Source organism: Ptychodera flava, chromosome 12 (assembly GCF_041260155.1).
Source record: "Ptychodera flava strain L36383 chromosome 12, AS_Pfla_20210202, whole genome shotgun sequence".
Classification (NCBI taxonomy): domain Eukaryota; kingdom Metazoa; phylum Hemichordata; class Enteropneusta; family Ptychoderidae; genus Ptychodera; species Ptychodera flava.
The window spans coordinates 1,977,499-1,996,591 of NC_091939.1; the positions used below are offsets into that span (position 1 = coordinate 1,977,499).

Consider the following 19,093-nt stretch of genomic DNA (forward strand, 5'->3'; position numbering starts at 1 on the left):
CGGGCAAGTAAACAAACCATTATTGCGTATTTGCATGGTCGGTCACATGGTTCAGCTCGACCAATTAAAATGCGACGGACAGGGTATGATAATATAATAATACTTAACACAAAAATCCTGGAAAACTAGCAGACCGTGGCAAGGAAAGTGTTCACTAAATAGTTCAAATTTCTTTTCCTTCGACATCATAACCTGTATGGTTTTCTTTGTTCCGGGTGCCAAATACAGTTTTTATTAGAAATTAAAATAAAATTAAAAATCCCTGTGCATCAGCCACATCTTATTACGTTTGTCTCTTATTATTGCCATATTGCTGAAAAATGTTGGTTATCCAATTTTCATTATGAATTCCCTTGTCAAAAAGTACTTGGTGCAACAGATTACGGTGACGTATCCACATGGAGACTCAAAATCTCTTTCATTATATCGGACATGAAGAGAGCGCATTATACTGAATGGGTGGTACTATAAAATCATTCTTTGTGCATACTCCAAAGTCAGGTCGTGGGTCAAAATCAACTTGCAAAACACTGCACATAAACAACAGTCACAAGTAACGTCAGTGAGTCTGAGATTATATCCAATAGGCGAGTCACGCGACATGGGTTGTCATTGTTACAATCTAGAGTCCTGGCAAGTTGTTTCCTAAATACGACAATGCGTAGTGTTTGCTGAAGAACAATAATTGTCGTATTGACTTAAGTTGGTAAAAACATTTCAAAACAAAGATGCAAACACTGGTCAATGTGGGTGGAAAAACGACTACTGTTAAAGGACTAAAAGTTGAAATTTGTGTGACAGTATAGAAAGTAACTAATACAGACACTGTCGACGGACATCTAAAGAGATACCGGCAGGGCACATATTGCAGTTATACATGAGTATAATTTGGAAGGAAATTAGCGAAAAAGGTGCTCAAGTAATATTGTCCAACAAAACGGTGGCGGACATACCGTAAAAATGATGTTTGTGTCATAAAGTTTGACAAAATTTTGAGGAGGAAACTAAAGTTTTGAAGTTGTTGTAGGTGACATGATCCTCTGTTACGACATACCTTCTTAAACAGTAAAATTTAATTTAATCTTATGTCGGATCGTAAAGCAAAATTGTTGCGATATTGGCGGAAATACACCATATTGTAACTATAATTTTGTTGTAGTTGGTTACAAATGAGAGAAAACAGTTTGTTGACTTTCATCCGGCACGATCAAGATATCACAACAGTGATACTGAAAATTGACATCTGACCATCAATCACGGTTCACTTTTTAGGGTCACACCCGCTCTCAACGGTTTAAACCAAATGTAATCAGCTGATGTTCTGTTTTTGCTCAATGAAATTTTTTACTGAAAAAAAAACTAGAAAAAGCTTCAGTATTTCCATTCTGCAATATTTCCGACTTGTTAAATCGAGAGTTGATGTTCGTGTTGCTTCACCAGTGTGACTGTGTTTGTAATATACTCAGTTTTTCTATTCCATGAAATGTGACAATGCACAAAATACAAATACAATTAGAAAAACTTAATGGTTGTCAACAATGTAAATTATTCAATTACTGTGCCTGCTGTCCTGTCGAGAAAATTAGACATAATTTTCGCCTAGACTATTGATTCAAGTACGACTGTATGAGTTTATTTGTGTGTTGTAACTCTTCTCTTTCTTGAGGAGGAATAAAGAAACAACAACAACAAAAACAACAACATATAGAGCTTTTAACGTTGTGATGACGGCGCACCATATTCTCTCAAATCGATCATCGAGTGTACCGGCATATCACTTGCACTCAGTACTTCTGTCAAAAGAAAAAAGAAACCTCTCCAAAGTATTTAAACTAACAAGCAATTCAATATAATGTGAGATGTCTTTCAACTGTGAATTTATAGGTGTTTTCACACTAGAGAGACAGTTTCTATCCAAAATCCCAATGATAAATTTACAGTCGGCACTTTTAAGTTCATATCCTCGTTTCGATCTGCTACGGACGATGACATTCAGTACAGGGCTTCATGTCAATCATACACAAATGAAAAGAAAGAGGAAGTCCAAGAAAAATAAATTTATTAGCACAGGTTGTGATGACAACCCAAACTATTTTACCATAAATGTTATTTACAGTTAACGTAAGAGACTGTGGTAGGTATGTGCTAAAGTGTCAATTTAATTTGCAATATTTAGTGATATCTTGGCTAAGAATTGCCGACAGGGTTATAACACCAACAATTCGTCGACTCTTATAGGAATGAAACTGTTGTGTCGTAACGTGTTGTCTCGGTTCTATGGTTATATATATATATATATATATATATATATATATATATATATATATATATATATATATATATATATATATACACACTTGACATCTTTTGATTGTTATTTTGTGATCGCAGACATGAGACATACGATAAGTAAGATTGTACTAGTTTTTTTCCACAGAACTTCACAGTCTCATGAACATCGATCACTGATTACTTGATATTGTTGACGAAAATCTAGAAATACAGAGATGACGCCATTTCATATATAACCTTACTTTTTGTCTGATTTCATAATTCTGAGACACGTACAACTCTGTCTCCTAAAGATGCATTCGTTTGCATATGGAAAAATCGTTGGAGAAGGGTACCTTCCTTGACTTTCACGGCGTTAAACATTGCATGGTGCTTCAATCCAACTGAATGTGCTCTACTCTAAGTTGACCGAACAGATTGACTTTCCTGCATCAGGGAAAATTACAGATTTTTTATATCTTGCTTAGCATTTTGGAGTACAGTTTTAAAGAAATCAACTACAGTTAAATTCACCGCTCTGAAAGTTTTTCTGGCACCGCTCTGAAAGTTTTTTTAGCATAAAATTGTTTTAGAGGGTTTAAAAAATCTGAGACACACTTTGGAAGATCATTAGGACAGCTTGCACTTACACAGATTTCAGCCACACATCTCAAAGCATTGAAACAAAACATCGGTTATGCAAATTAATTGTCACGTGATAGTTGTGTAAACGATGGTGACACCATGGTGACCAAAATATTTCCCTATATCAAGGCTTTCAGAAAATATATAATTTACGGGGGCTCTGAGCTTATTAAGTACTAGAGAACTGTTAGCTTAAAAAGGTCAATTTCTTGTCTTGGAACCTTAATGCATTACAACTGCAGCTCTGTGAATGCTGTGGCTATATTTGTCATCTGCCTTGTTAAGTTTTGTAAGGCAAAAGAAAGAATCGTTCTGGTCATACATTCTTTCTAAACATGGGGTGACTATATTAGTTTTTATTTTTTACTTTTTGGCTCCGGTAAGTCAATCTGCTTTCCATTATTAATCTCTGCTCAGAAAATACTGTCTTGATTTGTTGACAATCAGTGACATGTTGTAACACCTGTGAAATGTTGAACCAGCACAGTGACAATTGATGTATCTACACGTTCTATTGTGTGCCATAATACCGACACATTGTAGCTCCTAATGATACATACTAAATCACTTGAAGGGGAACACGAACTAGATTGACGTTTACACTGATAATGGAACTCGTCCAATTGAAAAGTGCATAGCAGTTCAGAGAATCAACTTCATTTAAAGAGTCACGTTCTCAAGTACCGTCCGCATTGATGGGCTTTCGGACACTGTAAAGAGAACTTTCACCGATAAAGCAGTATAAAGCCAGTTCAGTTCACCCACAATGCCGTTCAGTGCTGTGATGACTTCCACTTCAATACTTCATAGGAACACTTCCTTGTTCCGGGTTCATCGGCCTCCGGCTATATTGCACAGTTTTAACGTCTTCTACAAGCCATTTTTGTCTCTTTGATTGGGCTGTGACCCAAGCTTGACGATGTGTCACATAAAATTCGACGATTTATGCAAACACAGACGATGGCTGGTTCCTGGACTGTCGATGGTCCAATAGTCAATCATTCATATCATATTATATCACCAAGGCTCATTGTCTAACTAGAGTTAAATACACACGTGAAGGCCAAAGATAAATGGCGATGCAACAGTTTGTGACATAATTTTGTCGCTTTGGCAAACCAAACGGTCTAATAGGAAACTGAATACGAAATTTATACTGAGAAACAGCAAAGTCGGCCAGCAGTTTTTAAGAGCAATTTTATGGCAATGAAATTGCACTATGAATATCCTACGCGATAACGGGACACCAATTAACAACCACTGCCTGTAAACTACATTGAAGGGCCAGATTCACATGGCTTGCCGAGCAGTAAAACACACAGTTATCAGACTCTGAGTATAAAATTCCTGGAATCTTAAATCATTCAACTCATTTCCAGTATTTTAGTATTGATTTTTCTGTACTTCAAGTTCTCATAAAAGCTAAGAACTCTTATCCAATACTATCTTTGTTTTGTGTCAAGATCAAATAGTGGCACTTCACTTCTTCCTAGTCATTACTGTGTTTTACACTTACATCATACGAGCGTGTTTTAAAGCACGGTTAACTCTTTACAATATCTCGTTTACTTTTCTCTCAGTACCTCTAAATTCTACGTAGTCTCATGATTTCATTCGGCGATGAGCGCATTCAGGAAAGAGAAAACCAGATCTTAGTTATACCACATGAAATACCTGTGAATGGCCAATAAATGTTTGTGAATTAAGCAAACTTGACTAGAGAGATAAACAAAAGCTTAGTGAAGAAAATTTTGTATATCAGACAGTTTCATATACGTCTTCTGAAGAGTCTCTATTCCCGTGACGTAAGCTTTCGTAGCAAGATTTCGATTCTTCCTTCGTCAAATCTGTATAAGCTTCAGATGGATTACTCTTCCCGGCAATACTTTCCATGGCAAAGTTTTCGTAAGCTTCAGTTTTACTGTCGGTGAAATTGCTCGTTTTTTCATTATCATAGCCATCATGTTTTCTTGTTTCCTCATTTGCGACCTCATCGGTATTCTCATCTTCTGTATCCTTTCTACGCAGTAGCTCGAAGTACTCCCTTAGTCTGCCAGTCCGCAGAAGGTGTATGACAACAATTACTGTACTGCAGAACACTGTAGAAATCACTCCTCCTATAAACGCTCCTGCAACAGCAGCATCATGCGATGTACAAGGTACCTCTGTTCTCGTAAATGCCTCAGTTTTGTTCACTGTAACTTGTGCCCCGGCTGTGCTATTTTCATCAGTCACTTCGCACACAACAATTACATGATCCCACCCGATTGCCATGGAAACAGCATGGATAATCAAGGTATGGACATAGGGTAGAATGTCAGACAAGCCAGGACTAGAATTCTCGATCTTATTGTTGTCGATATACCATGCACATGAGATTTCGATTGTTGGGGCTTTGTATTGCTGTAACAAACACATAAGACAGTATCTAACATCTTTAGCGCTTCAAATGTATGCATGTAATTATAGTTGTTGGACCTGTCCTGCACGTGGCCGTCTCAATTTCACCTTGGATCACGTGACACGTGAATATTTTACCTGAATCTTCTATCTCCGATGCAAACTCGTAAGTAAGCACGGTAGTTTCGTTTCCATTTCCACTTCTTATAGCGACAACCTCACCTGAGTCGGAGACTAGTTTCAACGTCACGTAAGGGTGCCCTCCCTCACTTTCGCATCGAACGGCAGTCTTCATAGTTTTTTTCAGTCATGTCGATGGACTGACCCACCGAGTTGACCGAACAGACGGGGTAGCCAACATCCGGGGGAATCACAACTATTAACTCGCTGCCAAATGTTAATGTAAGATCTTGTAAACGGATGTTGCATGTATACTCTCCTGCGTCTTCTAAGGTTGTGTTTGTGATCATCAATAGAATGTGATAAACTGCTTTCTACGTCTATGACGTTGTAACGACCGGAAGGTATCGACCCTTTGCAAGAGCAAGAAAAATGATGAAATTCCATTATGAGAACGTCCACTATTCCTGCACATGTACACACTGAGCCTCCAGTCGACTCTGACCATCTCATATCTATGTATGTGAGCGCACCCGATTCCCGTAAACCATCGTACTCAATCATACAGGGAAGTACGGCTTTTTCACCTTCCAGCACTGTCACAGCCCGCGTAAGATCTGAAACAACCAATATATGTGTGGTGTTCACTAACAGTACAAGAAGACACACAAAATGCTGTGCCATGACGAGGAAGTAGAACTCCCTGAGGATGTACCAATGAGTCTACATACAGTGCATTGGCCTATAAAGCTACTTGTCAGCGATGCTCCTGAGCGTTCTCCTGAGCTATGTACCTTGGGCATGCGCATATCCGCGCCTGTCCACTACACAAAGGAAAAGGAAAGTGAGAAAAAACTTCTGCTGGTGGATGTAGACTACAATGTCTCAGTTCAAATTTTGAGGTGTAATATAATACTATGAAAACTATTTGCGCATAAATATCATTCACTACATCATTATTATTATAATTATGTAGCCAATATGAGAAACGGAAAAAACTAGTATCGTTATAATCCTCGGTATCATACAATTTTTAACAATCTCGACAAGAACCATCCAAGACTGAAACCATCCTATTGCATCTCCCGCGCCAGAGGTTTGACAGCGGAACTAAACTGGAATAATACGGTGTTATGGGATATAGGTAGGAGAGGATTTTCTGCCATTTAATATGAAAAAACTGCTCACATTGGCAGGTTTTGCATTTTCAATTATAAGTTTATTGCAAGAAATGTCGCACTGCATCAACTCCATCAATAAGTTGCCAGCATTTCATCATATAGCGACATTGTCTCGCGAGATCGGCCTGGTGTTGTCAGAGCGATATCGCGTCGTTTCTCTCTTATTGCTGTGCCGTGTCTCCCTTCTTTGTTTTTTTCTGCTGCCTCGTTCGGTATATCTGTCCTGAAGTTTCGTTTTCCCGCGCAGCGATTCTAGTGTTTTCCACAGTTTCCCAGCACGCATTAGATACATGACAACAATGACTGACAAACAGAAGAAAGTCCAGAAGACACCCCCAAAAGACGCACCTGCAACAGCGCCACCACAGGAATCAGAAGCCTGGGCTGGCAACGGCAGAGGCAATGGGGTAAAGTAAGCTGACATTTCTGGACTTTGATCGTGACTTCACTTGGACCAGTACTATCATTTGTGGTGGCTCCTCATCTAATCCCCAAATTCCCGTCACTGGTCGCCATGGATGATTGGTCCATCATGAGAATATTGACGTGTGAGACATGTAGACAGCGCCGAAAATTCCTGAATCGGAACTTTTTATGTTAGTTTCGTTAATGTACCAAGCAAATTGAGTTTCATAGGTTTGTTCGTTACTGTAACAAATAAATAAGAGGGTGCCAGACTTTTTGAGTTCCATGGATGTGTGCTCGATCAATATCGTTGTCGGTCCTGAACGGAATACAGCGGTCTCAATGCCGCCTTGAATCACGTGACAAGTGAACACTTTACCTGCGTCTTCGATGTTTGACATGAACTCGATTTTTTTCGTTTTCAAGTCCATTTCTCAAAGTGACATTCGCACCGGAGTCGGAGACTAGTTTCAACGTCACAGAATGGCGCCCTCCCTCACTTTCGCAGTGAACTGCAGTCTTCATAGTGTTTTCAGTCATGTCGATGGACTGACCCACTCAGAGTTGACCAAACAGACGGGGTGGCCAACATCCGGGGAATCACGACTATTAGTTGGCTCGAAATTGTTGTCGTTGAATTTACAACATCGTTGTCATTAACTTTGATGTTCCATTCATACTGTCTTTCGTTCCTGATGGTTGTATTCGTAATATGCAAGTCGAAATCCACGAGCTCAAATATGACGTTTCTGTAAATACGATATTGACCAACTGTACGTATCATTGCCTTGACAATTGATGTATCCGATCTCGATATACGAAGGATAGTAAAACTGCAGGTGACCCGAATATCATTCAAATATTGTTGACATCGGTAAGTATCGCCAAATACTAACGCCAATAATAAATAATAAAAATTCCCGATCATAGTATTACGCCAGTAACGTTAACGCCACACGTAAGTGTATCGTTTTCACCTTCTAACACTGTCACAGTATCACCTGTTGTGAAGCTGACACCCATGGTCAACATTACCAGGAAAGTCGTCACTGACAGGCATGTCAGGTACAAAAGCATGAACATGGCGGAGGACGCTAACTTTTATGGTGTGAACCTGATGTTGGAAACACGATCGTTCGTTACCAGTTCAGTATAGCTGAACAAAGAACTTGCAAACGTCGATGACTACTGAACGATAGCTTTCATTTTCTTGATCCGGAGACTTCGTCCTGTCACCCATGAGGTCAAACTTTGCTGGCCTACAATTCAAACACAAAGCCAGCACACAATAGCTCCATACCTCTTACACGTCGATCAATAACATGCAGATATTCTGGTGGCCCCGTTTCACATATTCGACATATAAAGCTCACAAAAGAGGACAAAACTATTGTTTTAAAATTTGGAACAAAAACTGATGAAATTTTTCTTTGCACTTTCCACAATATATTTTTATCTCATAGGGCCTTCAGGTGTAAATACAAAATAAAACAAACAAACAAACAAACAAAAAAAACGTTGAAGTTTTAAAAATGGAACCATGCTTCTAATATTTTGACGTACTGAATTTTATCGTTTTCAACATGCACTAACAAGAGACTAAGTTCCTTTGAGGATGACCTCTGATGACAGAAGCAAGCTTGATTCGCCAAAGGTAATAAATCGTATGTGCTTCACTCGATATACCTTTATTGAGTGACGCACAACAATATCTAATGCTGGGGTAAATATCGATACTAATAATAAGAACAAAATCCCGGAAAACTAGCAGATTTTGATAAGGAAAATGTTTCTTATTTAACAAATTCAGTATTTCCAATTTTTGTCAAATAAGAATTCTGTTTCCCTTCGACATCATTGTTTATTCCGGGTGCCAAAGACAGTTTTTATTAGAAATTAATATAAAATTAAAAAGCCTTGCGCATATGCCACATTTTATTATGTTTATCTCTTGTTATTGCCATATTGCGAAAATAATCTCGGTTACGTCATTTGCATTATGAATTCACTGTCAAAACAGGAAGCATTAGGAATTGCCCTGTCAAAACAGGAATTGGTGCAATAGATTACAGTGACGTGAATATACCTTGCATAAAATGCGAGAGCTGCCCGCATAGAGATTCAGTTTTATACTAAATAGGTTATACTATAAAATCCACTCTTTTGTGTATGATCCAAAGTCAGAAGCAAGTCTACAGTCGATATCAACTTGCAAAACACTGCAATATAAACAACTGTCACATGTGACGTAAGTGAGTCTGAGACTCAGTCTGCACCCAATAGGAGAGTCACATGACATGCGCTGTCATTGTTACAGAGGTCCTGGAAAGTTGTTTCAAAAATAGTGCTGGCATAAGTGCTTGTTTGAGTAATGTGGATTGAAATACAGAGATGACGCTAATTCATATGTAACCTAACGATTCGTCTCTTTTCGTAATCCCGAGACACGTACAAACTCTATCTGCTCCAGTTTCAGAGAACAAGAAAACACATAGCGGTGAACTCTGACATTACAACTCTACGGTTACTTTTTGGCTTCAGTACGTCAGTCTGCTTTCTTTTATTAATCTCTGCTCTACTGAAACTGAAAAAAAATACTGTCTTGATTTGTTGACAATCAGTGACATGTTGTAACACCTGCGAAATGATGACTCTGGAAAGTGACAATCGTTGTATCTACATGGTTTTTTGAGTCCCATAATACCAATCGACACATTTTATGAGTTCCTAATGATGCTTACTAAATCACATGCAGGGAAATACAAACTAGATTGACGTTCACAGTGATGATGGAACTCGTTGAATTGAAAAAGTGCATGGGTGTACAGAGTGTCGACTTCATTAAAACAGTCACGTTCTCATGTACATTCTATATAGGTTGGGCTTTCGGACACGATAAAGAGACCTTTCACCAATAAACCTTTTGTCAAAGCTACTCCACCCATAACTCCATTCAGTTTTGTAATGCCTTCATTTCAAATAATGATCATAGGGAACACTTCCTCATTCCGGGTTCATCGGTCCAGGCTATATTGTAAATAACTTTTGAAGGCTTCTTCAGATGTTGACCCAGCCACTCGTGTCTCTCTTTGATGGGGCTGTGACCCAAGCTTGACGATGTGTCACATCGATGGTCCAATAGGCAATCATATAATATCACAAAGGGCCATCGTATACTAGTAACTAGAGTCACATACACACGTGAAGGGCTAAAAGTAAATGGCGATGCACTAAAATCTAACGGATTGTAACATAATTTTGTTGTTTTTGCAAACCAAATTACCTCAAACATAATGGCTTCCAAACACAGATAAAGGACGAAATTTAACTTGGAACATGGAACAAAGACTTGTCAGAAGACCTGTATGAAACTGTCTGATATTCAAAATATTTTCGGCGGGTTTTTGTTCGATTGCTATGAATATTCTCTGGCTAAGTTTGCAAGATTCACAAAGTGCTATTGCCATTCACATGCATTTACTGTGGTATGACCAAGATCTTTTCCCTGCATGTTCATCGAATGTAAAACGTGAGACTTACGTAGAATGTAGAGGCACCGTGCCACAGGAGCTTTAAAATACACGGTATGATGTAATGGTAAATGTTGAACACAGTAATGACTGTAAAGGGGTGAAGCACCAAAATTTGACTTTAGCAAAATTGTACTGGGTATGCAAGTACAGTAGAATTTTTAGCTTTTATGAGAGCTTGAAATAGAAAAAGATCAATACAAAACTAAGGGAATTAGTTATGCCATTCAGGATTCAATGCATTTTATGCAGATTTCTATGTGTTTTATTACTCTGAAAATCTTGTTAGCCTGGTCCTACAATGTTTACAGACGTCCCGTTATCGAGTAGGGTATTGGTATATCATTTCATCGAAACGGGAAGGTAAGCAGCAACGGGATGTAAACGCACTGTACAATGAAATTGTAAAATACAGTAATGACTGTAAAAGTTAAGTACCACTATTTGATCTTGGCACAGGACAAAACTAGTATTGGATATGCACGTACAGTAGAGTTTTTAGCTTTTATGAGAGCTTGGACTACAGAAATATCAATGCAAAAATACTGGACATAATATGTGGTTTAGGATTCCATGCATAAAATCCATGATGTCTGGCATGCACATCGCATGGTGCTTTTTATCTTATACACAAACCACAGGTGCAGATGGTGTATTCACTAGTCTTTAAATTTTAGTCACTATACCGATATTGCATCAACAGCCTACTCGATAAACGAGCACACCTGCCGACAGTAATTAGTCTAGTGTAATCTGAGGAGAAATCATCACTTTTAAGAGACCCTGTTGTTTGTGTAAGATAAAAACACCATGCGTTCTGTGCACACAATGTGTGCATACCAGACATCGAAACGGGAAGGTAAGCAGCAACGGGCTGTAAGCTCCTGTGGCACGGATTTTCCTCAACGCTTATCGTTTAATTTTTCTGTCGGTGTCTCTAAATTCTGCGTGAGTCTCATGTTACATTCGACGAGCATGCAGGACAAGAAAAGCAGATCTTATAATTAGTTCTAAAGTATAATTAAAACACCATTAGTTATAATTAGTTCTAAAACACGAAATACACGAATGGCCAACAAACTTTTTGTGAATCGTGCAAACTTAGCCAGAAAATATTCATAGCAATCGAACAAACAAACAATACTTTTCAAGGCAAAGTTTTCCTCGGCATCCATTTTGTTGCCGGTTAATTATATTGCTCGATTTTTCTCTATCGCACTTACCATCACTTTTCCGTACTTCCTCATTGGCGGCAGTATCCTTTCTGCACAATAGCTCGAAAAACTCCTTCAGCCTCACAATCCTCACAAGGTGTATGATGACAATTACTGTGAGACAGAGCAATGCAGAAAACACTCCTCCTATGAAAGTTCCTGTAATAGCAGCATAATTTAATCTTGCTTCCAGATCCTCAAACTGCGACTTCAACGCTTCCCCTGTACCAAGAGATCCTGTAGTCTCTGTTGGCTCGAATGTTGTCGTAAATGCCTCACTTCTGTTCACTGTAACCTGCGCTGTTGCTATAGTATTTTCCTCGGTCACTTCGCATGTCGCATTTTTTCGTGAAGTGACGAAGAACGTGTATTGTCCTGCGTCTTCTAAAGATGTGTACAGTGGCAATCAAGGAAATATCGATTTACCGTGATATGCTGCTGTCTATATCTCAGATGCCGTACCGACTGGGAGATGCCGACCTGATGCACGAGGAAGAAAAATGGCAGGGATAGAGAAACTGACCTTATGACAAACAGCGAAATACACCGCTTGTGTCTGATTCTGAAGTCGACCGGACCATTAGTGAGCCTTCAGTTATTATGAGGGGTGGGCCGGAGAAATCGGGGGAGGGGGGTTCACATTTTATAAACTTAGCCTAGGGAGGGTCACATTTTACATTGCTATGTTAATGATGGATGCCAAGTCTGAGTAAGTTATGCAAAGAAACTTCAAAACAATATTGTATCACATGTGTGATTTCACTCATTTTTTATTTAATAGAGAAAAAGTAACTTTCATATGTTGTCAGACAATTTCTACACGTATGATTGAGTGAATGTGTTTTGTGCACTCAGCAGTACACTTACACAATAAAAAAATGACTGTTCGGAAGATTCGCGATGTTATATTGTTGGAGACATGGACTCTATAAATCTTCGTATCTTTGGATGGAGATGACGAAGTCAATGAACTTATTGCTGGTCTTGTGTGGTGGCCAGCAAACAGAACACTAGCCTAGAAAGTTTGAGCGGCTAAGCGCCAATGATTGGCAGGCCATGACGTAATGTCACATGTCTGGTGACGTAGAAAAGAAGCTCGAAGACGGCATGGCATGGGGCCGGACGCGACTTGTGTACAGTCGAATTTCAAACTTTCTGTTCCGACGTTGTGAACGTCGGAACTGACTCAACCATCACACCGTCTAGTACGGGTGAGACTCAGGAACATTTAGAGAACATTCATATGTGGTAAGAGAGACAATTTCTGACGGAACGATCCATCTAGCCCGACCACGTGTGGGCGAGTGACGTAGCTACGAGTGAAAGGACAGACCGGAAGCTTCGGCGCGAGTGGGAACTCACCAGCCTGTAAATGGAACTTCTATGCACCTTCAACGCTACGCCGCGCTACCGGACCGGACGTCAGGAACAGTAACGATCAGGTTTAGTAGATATACACGCTTGTAGGACAACAAAGATTCTCGTCCTTCGAACCGTGTAAACTTTGCCTACAAATCCGAACTTTCGGCAGAATCGAAATCGTGCTTTAATAATCACACACACACGAGTGTAAGTCGATTTTGTATGAGTGATTCTTTGCCGCTTGGTGGGACGTTTATAGTTTGGATCGTGGGTGAAATTGGTTCGAAAAGTGGGCGATTGTTATTTCCCTACAAGAAGGCTTAGAATAGTATGAGTGTTTGTACAAGTTGTCTGACACTGGAATACTGTTGTATTAGTTTGATAGAACTACAACGAAGTTCAGATTGACTTTTAGAGTTTACTGAATTTTACCAAACTGTTGCATTGTTCGAGTATCAGTTTAGAGTTAAAGCCTCACTGCTATAGGCTACTTTTATTTTCTGTACACTTGTAAAATTACTACAGTGTGTTCAAACTTTGAGATAACTTTTATTTGTCATAGTGACCGGAAATACTGTAGAGTTGTCACTATTAGACTGCTGAGTTTGTTTTGAGTGCACACCATATGAACAGAGAACTGGTGTATTTCTATGTGTTATGAGTAAAGCCAGTTTAAAGACATTAAGGCGTACTAGCACATAGCTATCATATTTTCAGTGTTACTACAACAAGTTGTGACATCACAGAAACAGTTTCTTTGATGTGTTACTGTCAATCTTTGCTATACTTTGTAGCGAGCTGTCAATCATTGTACAATACAGGGGTATCTGCGAATACTCGCTGTTGTTGTTGATCTATTCTTTAGTAATAAATATTGTTGTTGGCGGAACTGTTATGCCAACTGATATAATTGTGAGATAGCTTTCTATTGTACATTTAGAAGTAAATACCACCTGACTGAGCGAACTATCGCGACCAGGTTAAGAGGTCTCAGTGGAACGAGAGTGAGGAACATTTTAATTGTCAGTTTAGGCACAGACTTTCATGCTGTTTGACAATATACTTTTCTTATAGTCACGCCTAGCACAACTCAAACAAATTTTTGTCAACTCTCAGGTGTGACATATAAATGGCGCCCAACGTGGGGCATTAACTAACAAAAGGGTTGTGCCCAGTATCCAGATCAGGTGGTAAACAGTTGATAAGAGAATTATTTAACCAGCTTTAACTGTTGTTAAAGAATATTAACATTTCATAACATTATCAAGTGTATAGTGTTACATAAGTTTCAAAGTGATATACTGTAAGTTGCGTGCTCTGTATGTTGCTGTGCCTGTGGCTTGTATTCGCAACTGTGATTTGCACGACGACTAGAATGGCATCGGATGAAACAACCCCTCTTTCGTTGGGCATGGCTGGCCGGGGAGTGAGACGTTTGCGAGGAGTGTCATCAGCAGACACAGCAGTTGGTAGGAGAGCTGGTGAGCCACAAGACTTTACCCAAACAAATATAGAGAGCGAGATTTCACTCAGGCTAGAGCAAGAGAAACAAAGATGGAGAGCTGAAGAGAGTGAACGGTTAAACCAAGCAAAGGAGCAATGGTTGTCGGATGAAAGACAAGCAAGAGAGGCTTGGAAGACAGCCATACAGGGAGAAGTAGAAGAGAGGTATAGAAAACAGGAAATTGAACGGCGTGATTGGGAGCATAGAGAACAGTACAGGTGTGCGAAGGAAAACGGGGATGCTGCTGATGGAGTTGGTGGTGCGGTAGGAGGAGCTCGTGTGGCACAGAGTACACCTGCGCGACCAGACCGATCCAGATCGCCCAATTTCACACCTGCTACAGGGGAGACTCCGCGCTCCAGATCAACAAGGCCGAGTACAGGAGAGTACAACATACCTGCCTCTTCATGTCAAGACTTGTTTGAAGATGAGATCGCTCGTCTAGACAATGCATTAGAGAAAGAAAAGATGACCGTGGGCCCACATGGTAAAAAGTGGCAAACTGCTGATGCTACACCTACAACCTACAGAGACAGCGATGGTAATTATACAGCTGTGTACTTGGGAGACAAACACAAGTTAAGTACATTTTCTGGTGATGTAAACCGCAAATCTGATGTTGACTTCCAGACATGGGAAGGGGAAGTCATGACGTACATACATGGAAATAAAGAGTCTGCCATGTCGATGCTACGAACTATCAGAGCGTCATTGAAAGGCGGTGCGGTCCGACTAGTTGATGGAATGGGACCTACAGTCACATTTGACCAAATGTTGAGAAAGTTACGCAAACGCTATGGTAATGTGCAATCAGCGGAAACCTTGCTGGCGAACTTTTATAGTAAGGGTCTTCAAAGAGACAATGAGTGCATAGCTGACTTTGCAAACCGCTTGGAGGAAGAATTAAATAAGGTACAGCGAAAGGGTGGTATACCCAAGTCAGCGATGGATGAATGGCTGAGAAACACGTTCTCGAGTGGTTTACGAGACAAAGGAGCTAGAGACAGTATTCGTCATCACTTAAGCTAAGTTAACGACTTTGATGAAATGGTAGGGCTTGCACGAGAGGCTGAAGAAGAAGTCCGCGATCGTAGACAACCCTGTCCTTTGACATCACACTCAAAATCAGCTGCTGCCCACCAAATGATTGCCGAGGAAGACAAACAGATGGCAGACAACTCAAAGAGGACACTGCTTTCTGAAGAGGACATCGTAGACAGTGCAGCTAGAGAGTTTGCCCGACAACTTGAGCCATCTCTGAATTCGGTTGTGCAACGCTTGGACATGTTAGAGACGAAAGTTAGTTCTACTTCGGGGTATGGCACACAGGGTCCAAGCTCCGCTAGCAACGCCAACCAACACAGACTTAAACAACAAACAGATAGACAGTATGCGTCTAGCCCCAGGGCACCTCGACGCTGTTTCGGATGTGGCAATGTTGGCCACCTGGTGCGAGACTGTCCAAACCCCAAGCAACAGAGCTCAACATGCTACCGCTGTGGAGAGGGAGGACACTTCTCCAGGGACTGTCCACAAAACAAAGATGACTCTAAACAAACATCGTCGGCATCTGGCAAGTCAAATAACAAGGCCCGTAAGTCTGACAGGAGTCAAACCAAAAATGTTCGGACAGAACGCGACCCACCTGCTAGGTATCACCGCAGGCGGTTACAACGTAGAAAATGGTATCATGCATCAAACGGAGATGACAGAATGACACCGTCGGATGTAGACACAACTGACCAAACCCTGCGGATGATGCAGACAGATATACGCCGCAGAGTGGTTGGACCAGCATATGAAGAGGCGATTGTAGTGGATGGCCATGATGCCCGCTGCCTCATGGACACAGGTTCGCAAGTTACTACTTTGAGCAAGTGGTTTTATGACAAACACTTTTCGGACCGCCCACTGGAAGCATCAGCTGATGATTTGCGTATACTTGGAGCCGGTAACCAGGCTGTTCCAGTGTTGGGGATCCTGGAAGTACAAGTGAGGCTACCGTCAGCGATATATGGCGTAGAACAGACGATGGACGCCCTGGTGATAGTTGTCCCCGACACCGAGTATGGAGACCGGATACCCATAACACTTGGCACGAATGTGTTAGAACCATGTATGCGAGCTGCGGCAGTCATCAGAAAATCAAATCACAATAAAGTTGACAAGATGTCGGTCCAAGGAAGACGAGCGTATGACAGAATTCAGTCCAGGTACCGTTTTGCTGGCAAGGATGGCCATGTGGGGTCGGCACGTGCTCTTCTGAAGAGACCAGTTACGATTCGCCCGGAAAGTAGCGTCATCGTGACCGGCAAATTGTCAGGCGCAACTGCGAATGATGAGTACATAGTCAGCGTTGAACCAGCATTGTCACCCAGCTGTGCAGCAACGGCCAGTCCAGTTGTTACAGCGATGCGTTGCCAAGTGGATCAGTCTACAGTTCCTGTTAGGTTATACAACGGTAACAACCACAACATAACAATCAGACCTGGCAGTGTTATCGCGGAAATCAACGCAGTGACAACTGTAGAGAGTGTCCCTATGAGTAGACTGGATGCAACCGTAAACAGTATACAGGCTGATACCAACAGTGACTCATGTGATGACATTAAAGGCACTACTATAAAGGGTGTCAAATTTGACCTAGACCCAGCATTGTTGTCTAAAGAACGTCTTGGAGTGGCGCGTGATTTGTTTCGTCGGAACTTGGGTACATTTTCTACTGGCGATACAGACCTTGGGAAGTGTGACCTAGTGAAACATCGCATTAGACTCACAGACGACATACCTACACGAGAAAGACATCGTCGACTGCCGCCAGCAAAGTACGCGGAGCTTCGTCGATTGATACAAGACATGATGGATTGTGGCGTCATAAGGGAGTCCAACTCGCCGTACGCAGCGCCGATTGTCTTAGTTGGGAAGAGAGACGGGACAACCCGGCTATGTATTGATTATAGACGTCTGAACAGCAAGACAATCCGGGACGCCTACGCGCTTCCAAGGATCGAGGAAAGTATGGAATGCTTGAAAGGAGCCGACTGGTTTTCCACAGTTGACCTCAAGTCGTCCTACTGGCAACTATTGATGCACGAAGATGATATCGAGAAAACAGCCTTCGTGACTCCGTTGGGCATTACGAGTGTCTCCGTTTACCCATGGGGCTGTGTAACAGCGCTAGCAGCTTTCAGCGTGCAATGGAGAAGTGCCTTGGAGACTTGGTTAACCGCTCGTGTATAGTCTACCTTGATGATATTGTGATATTTGCTTCAACGTTTGAGGAGCACTGCCAGCGTCTTGAGGAGGTACTCAAGCGGTTGAAGAAGCACGGGTTGAAAGTGAAGGCTTCTAAGTGCCAGTTTTTCCGGCGAGAGGTCAGCTTCTTGGGACACATTGTGTCACATGAGGGGGTGAAGACCGACCCAGCGAAGACTGAAGCAATTAAGACCTGGCCTGTACCCCGCAGTGCTAAAGAAGTCAAAGTTTTCCTGGGAGTGTGTGGCTATTACCGCAGATTCGTAGAAGGTTTCTCCAAAATCGCGAAACCCCTGAATGACTTGACCACAGGACTCTACGTAAAACAAAGGACGAAGGGCGGGAAGATGGTACGACAGAAGCCACCAGAATTTGTGTGGACAGAGAAGTGTCAAGTGGCTTTCGACACCTTAGTTGAGCGTCTCACAAACCCACCCGTCCTCGCATATCCTGATTACTCACTGCCTTTCGAGCTGCACACTGACGCAAGCCTACTCGGGCTTGGAGCAGCACTATACCAGGTACACGAGGGAAATGTAAAGAGAGTAGTGGCATATGCCAGTCGTGGGCTCTCGAAAAGTGAGAGGAAATACCCAGCCCACAAGCTGGAGTTTTAGCGCTAAAGTGGGCTGTGACGGATAAGTTCTCTGACATGCTGCTAGGCCGCCATTTCCTGGTATTGACTGACAACAATCCCCTCGTGTACGTTACCACCAGTGCCAAGCTAGATGCTACTGGACATCGTTGGATGGCAAGGTTGGCAGATTATGACTTTCGGATTGAATACCGTCGTGGAGTACTCAACAGAGACGCAGACGCGCTCTCTAGGAAACCACAGTCGGGATACTCAACAGATGCAGAAGGACATCCTCACTGGCTTGATTGGGTCCCTCCCTACCCTCAAGAAACAACAGTAATGAGCAGCCAGATGGTCGTGGCAATTCTTGAAAGTAAACTTGTCCCCATGGTACCAGCCATGGAAATTATCGGCAAAATTCCAAGATGTAATGTCCAGACGTTAGCTGACATGGTTCCAGAAGGTACTGCGACATTACCCACCATTAGTCGTGCTGAATGGAAGGATCTACAACTGGCAGATCCGACGATCGGCGTGATATACAACTATGTCCAAAGAGGTGAACCACCTGACCGTCAGCAACGTGCATCAGAGACTCGCCAAGTATCTGCAGCATTGCGAGAATGGAA

At 41.5% G+C, this 19,093-nt stretch overlaps 1 protein-coding gene across 1 annotated transcript; it reads left to right on the forward strand.

Annotated features, from left to right (window-relative positions):
• Positions 1–15,679: 15,679 nt before the first annotated feature.
• Positions 15,680–17,872, forward strand: LOC139145991 (uncharacterized). The gene has a single exon (XM_070717439.1). The coding sequence runs from the start codon at positions 15,680–15,682 to the stop codon at positions 17,870–17,872; it is 2,193 nt and encodes a 730-aa protein (XP_070573540.1).
• Positions 17,873–19,093: the final 1,221 nt, after the last annotated feature.

Bases quoted from the DNA above. Each gene is read 5' to 3' on its own strand.
- LOC139145991 (XM_070717439.1), top strand. From the start codon at position 15,680: ATGGTAGGGCTTGCACGAGAGGCTGAAGAAGAAGTCCGCGATCGTAGA.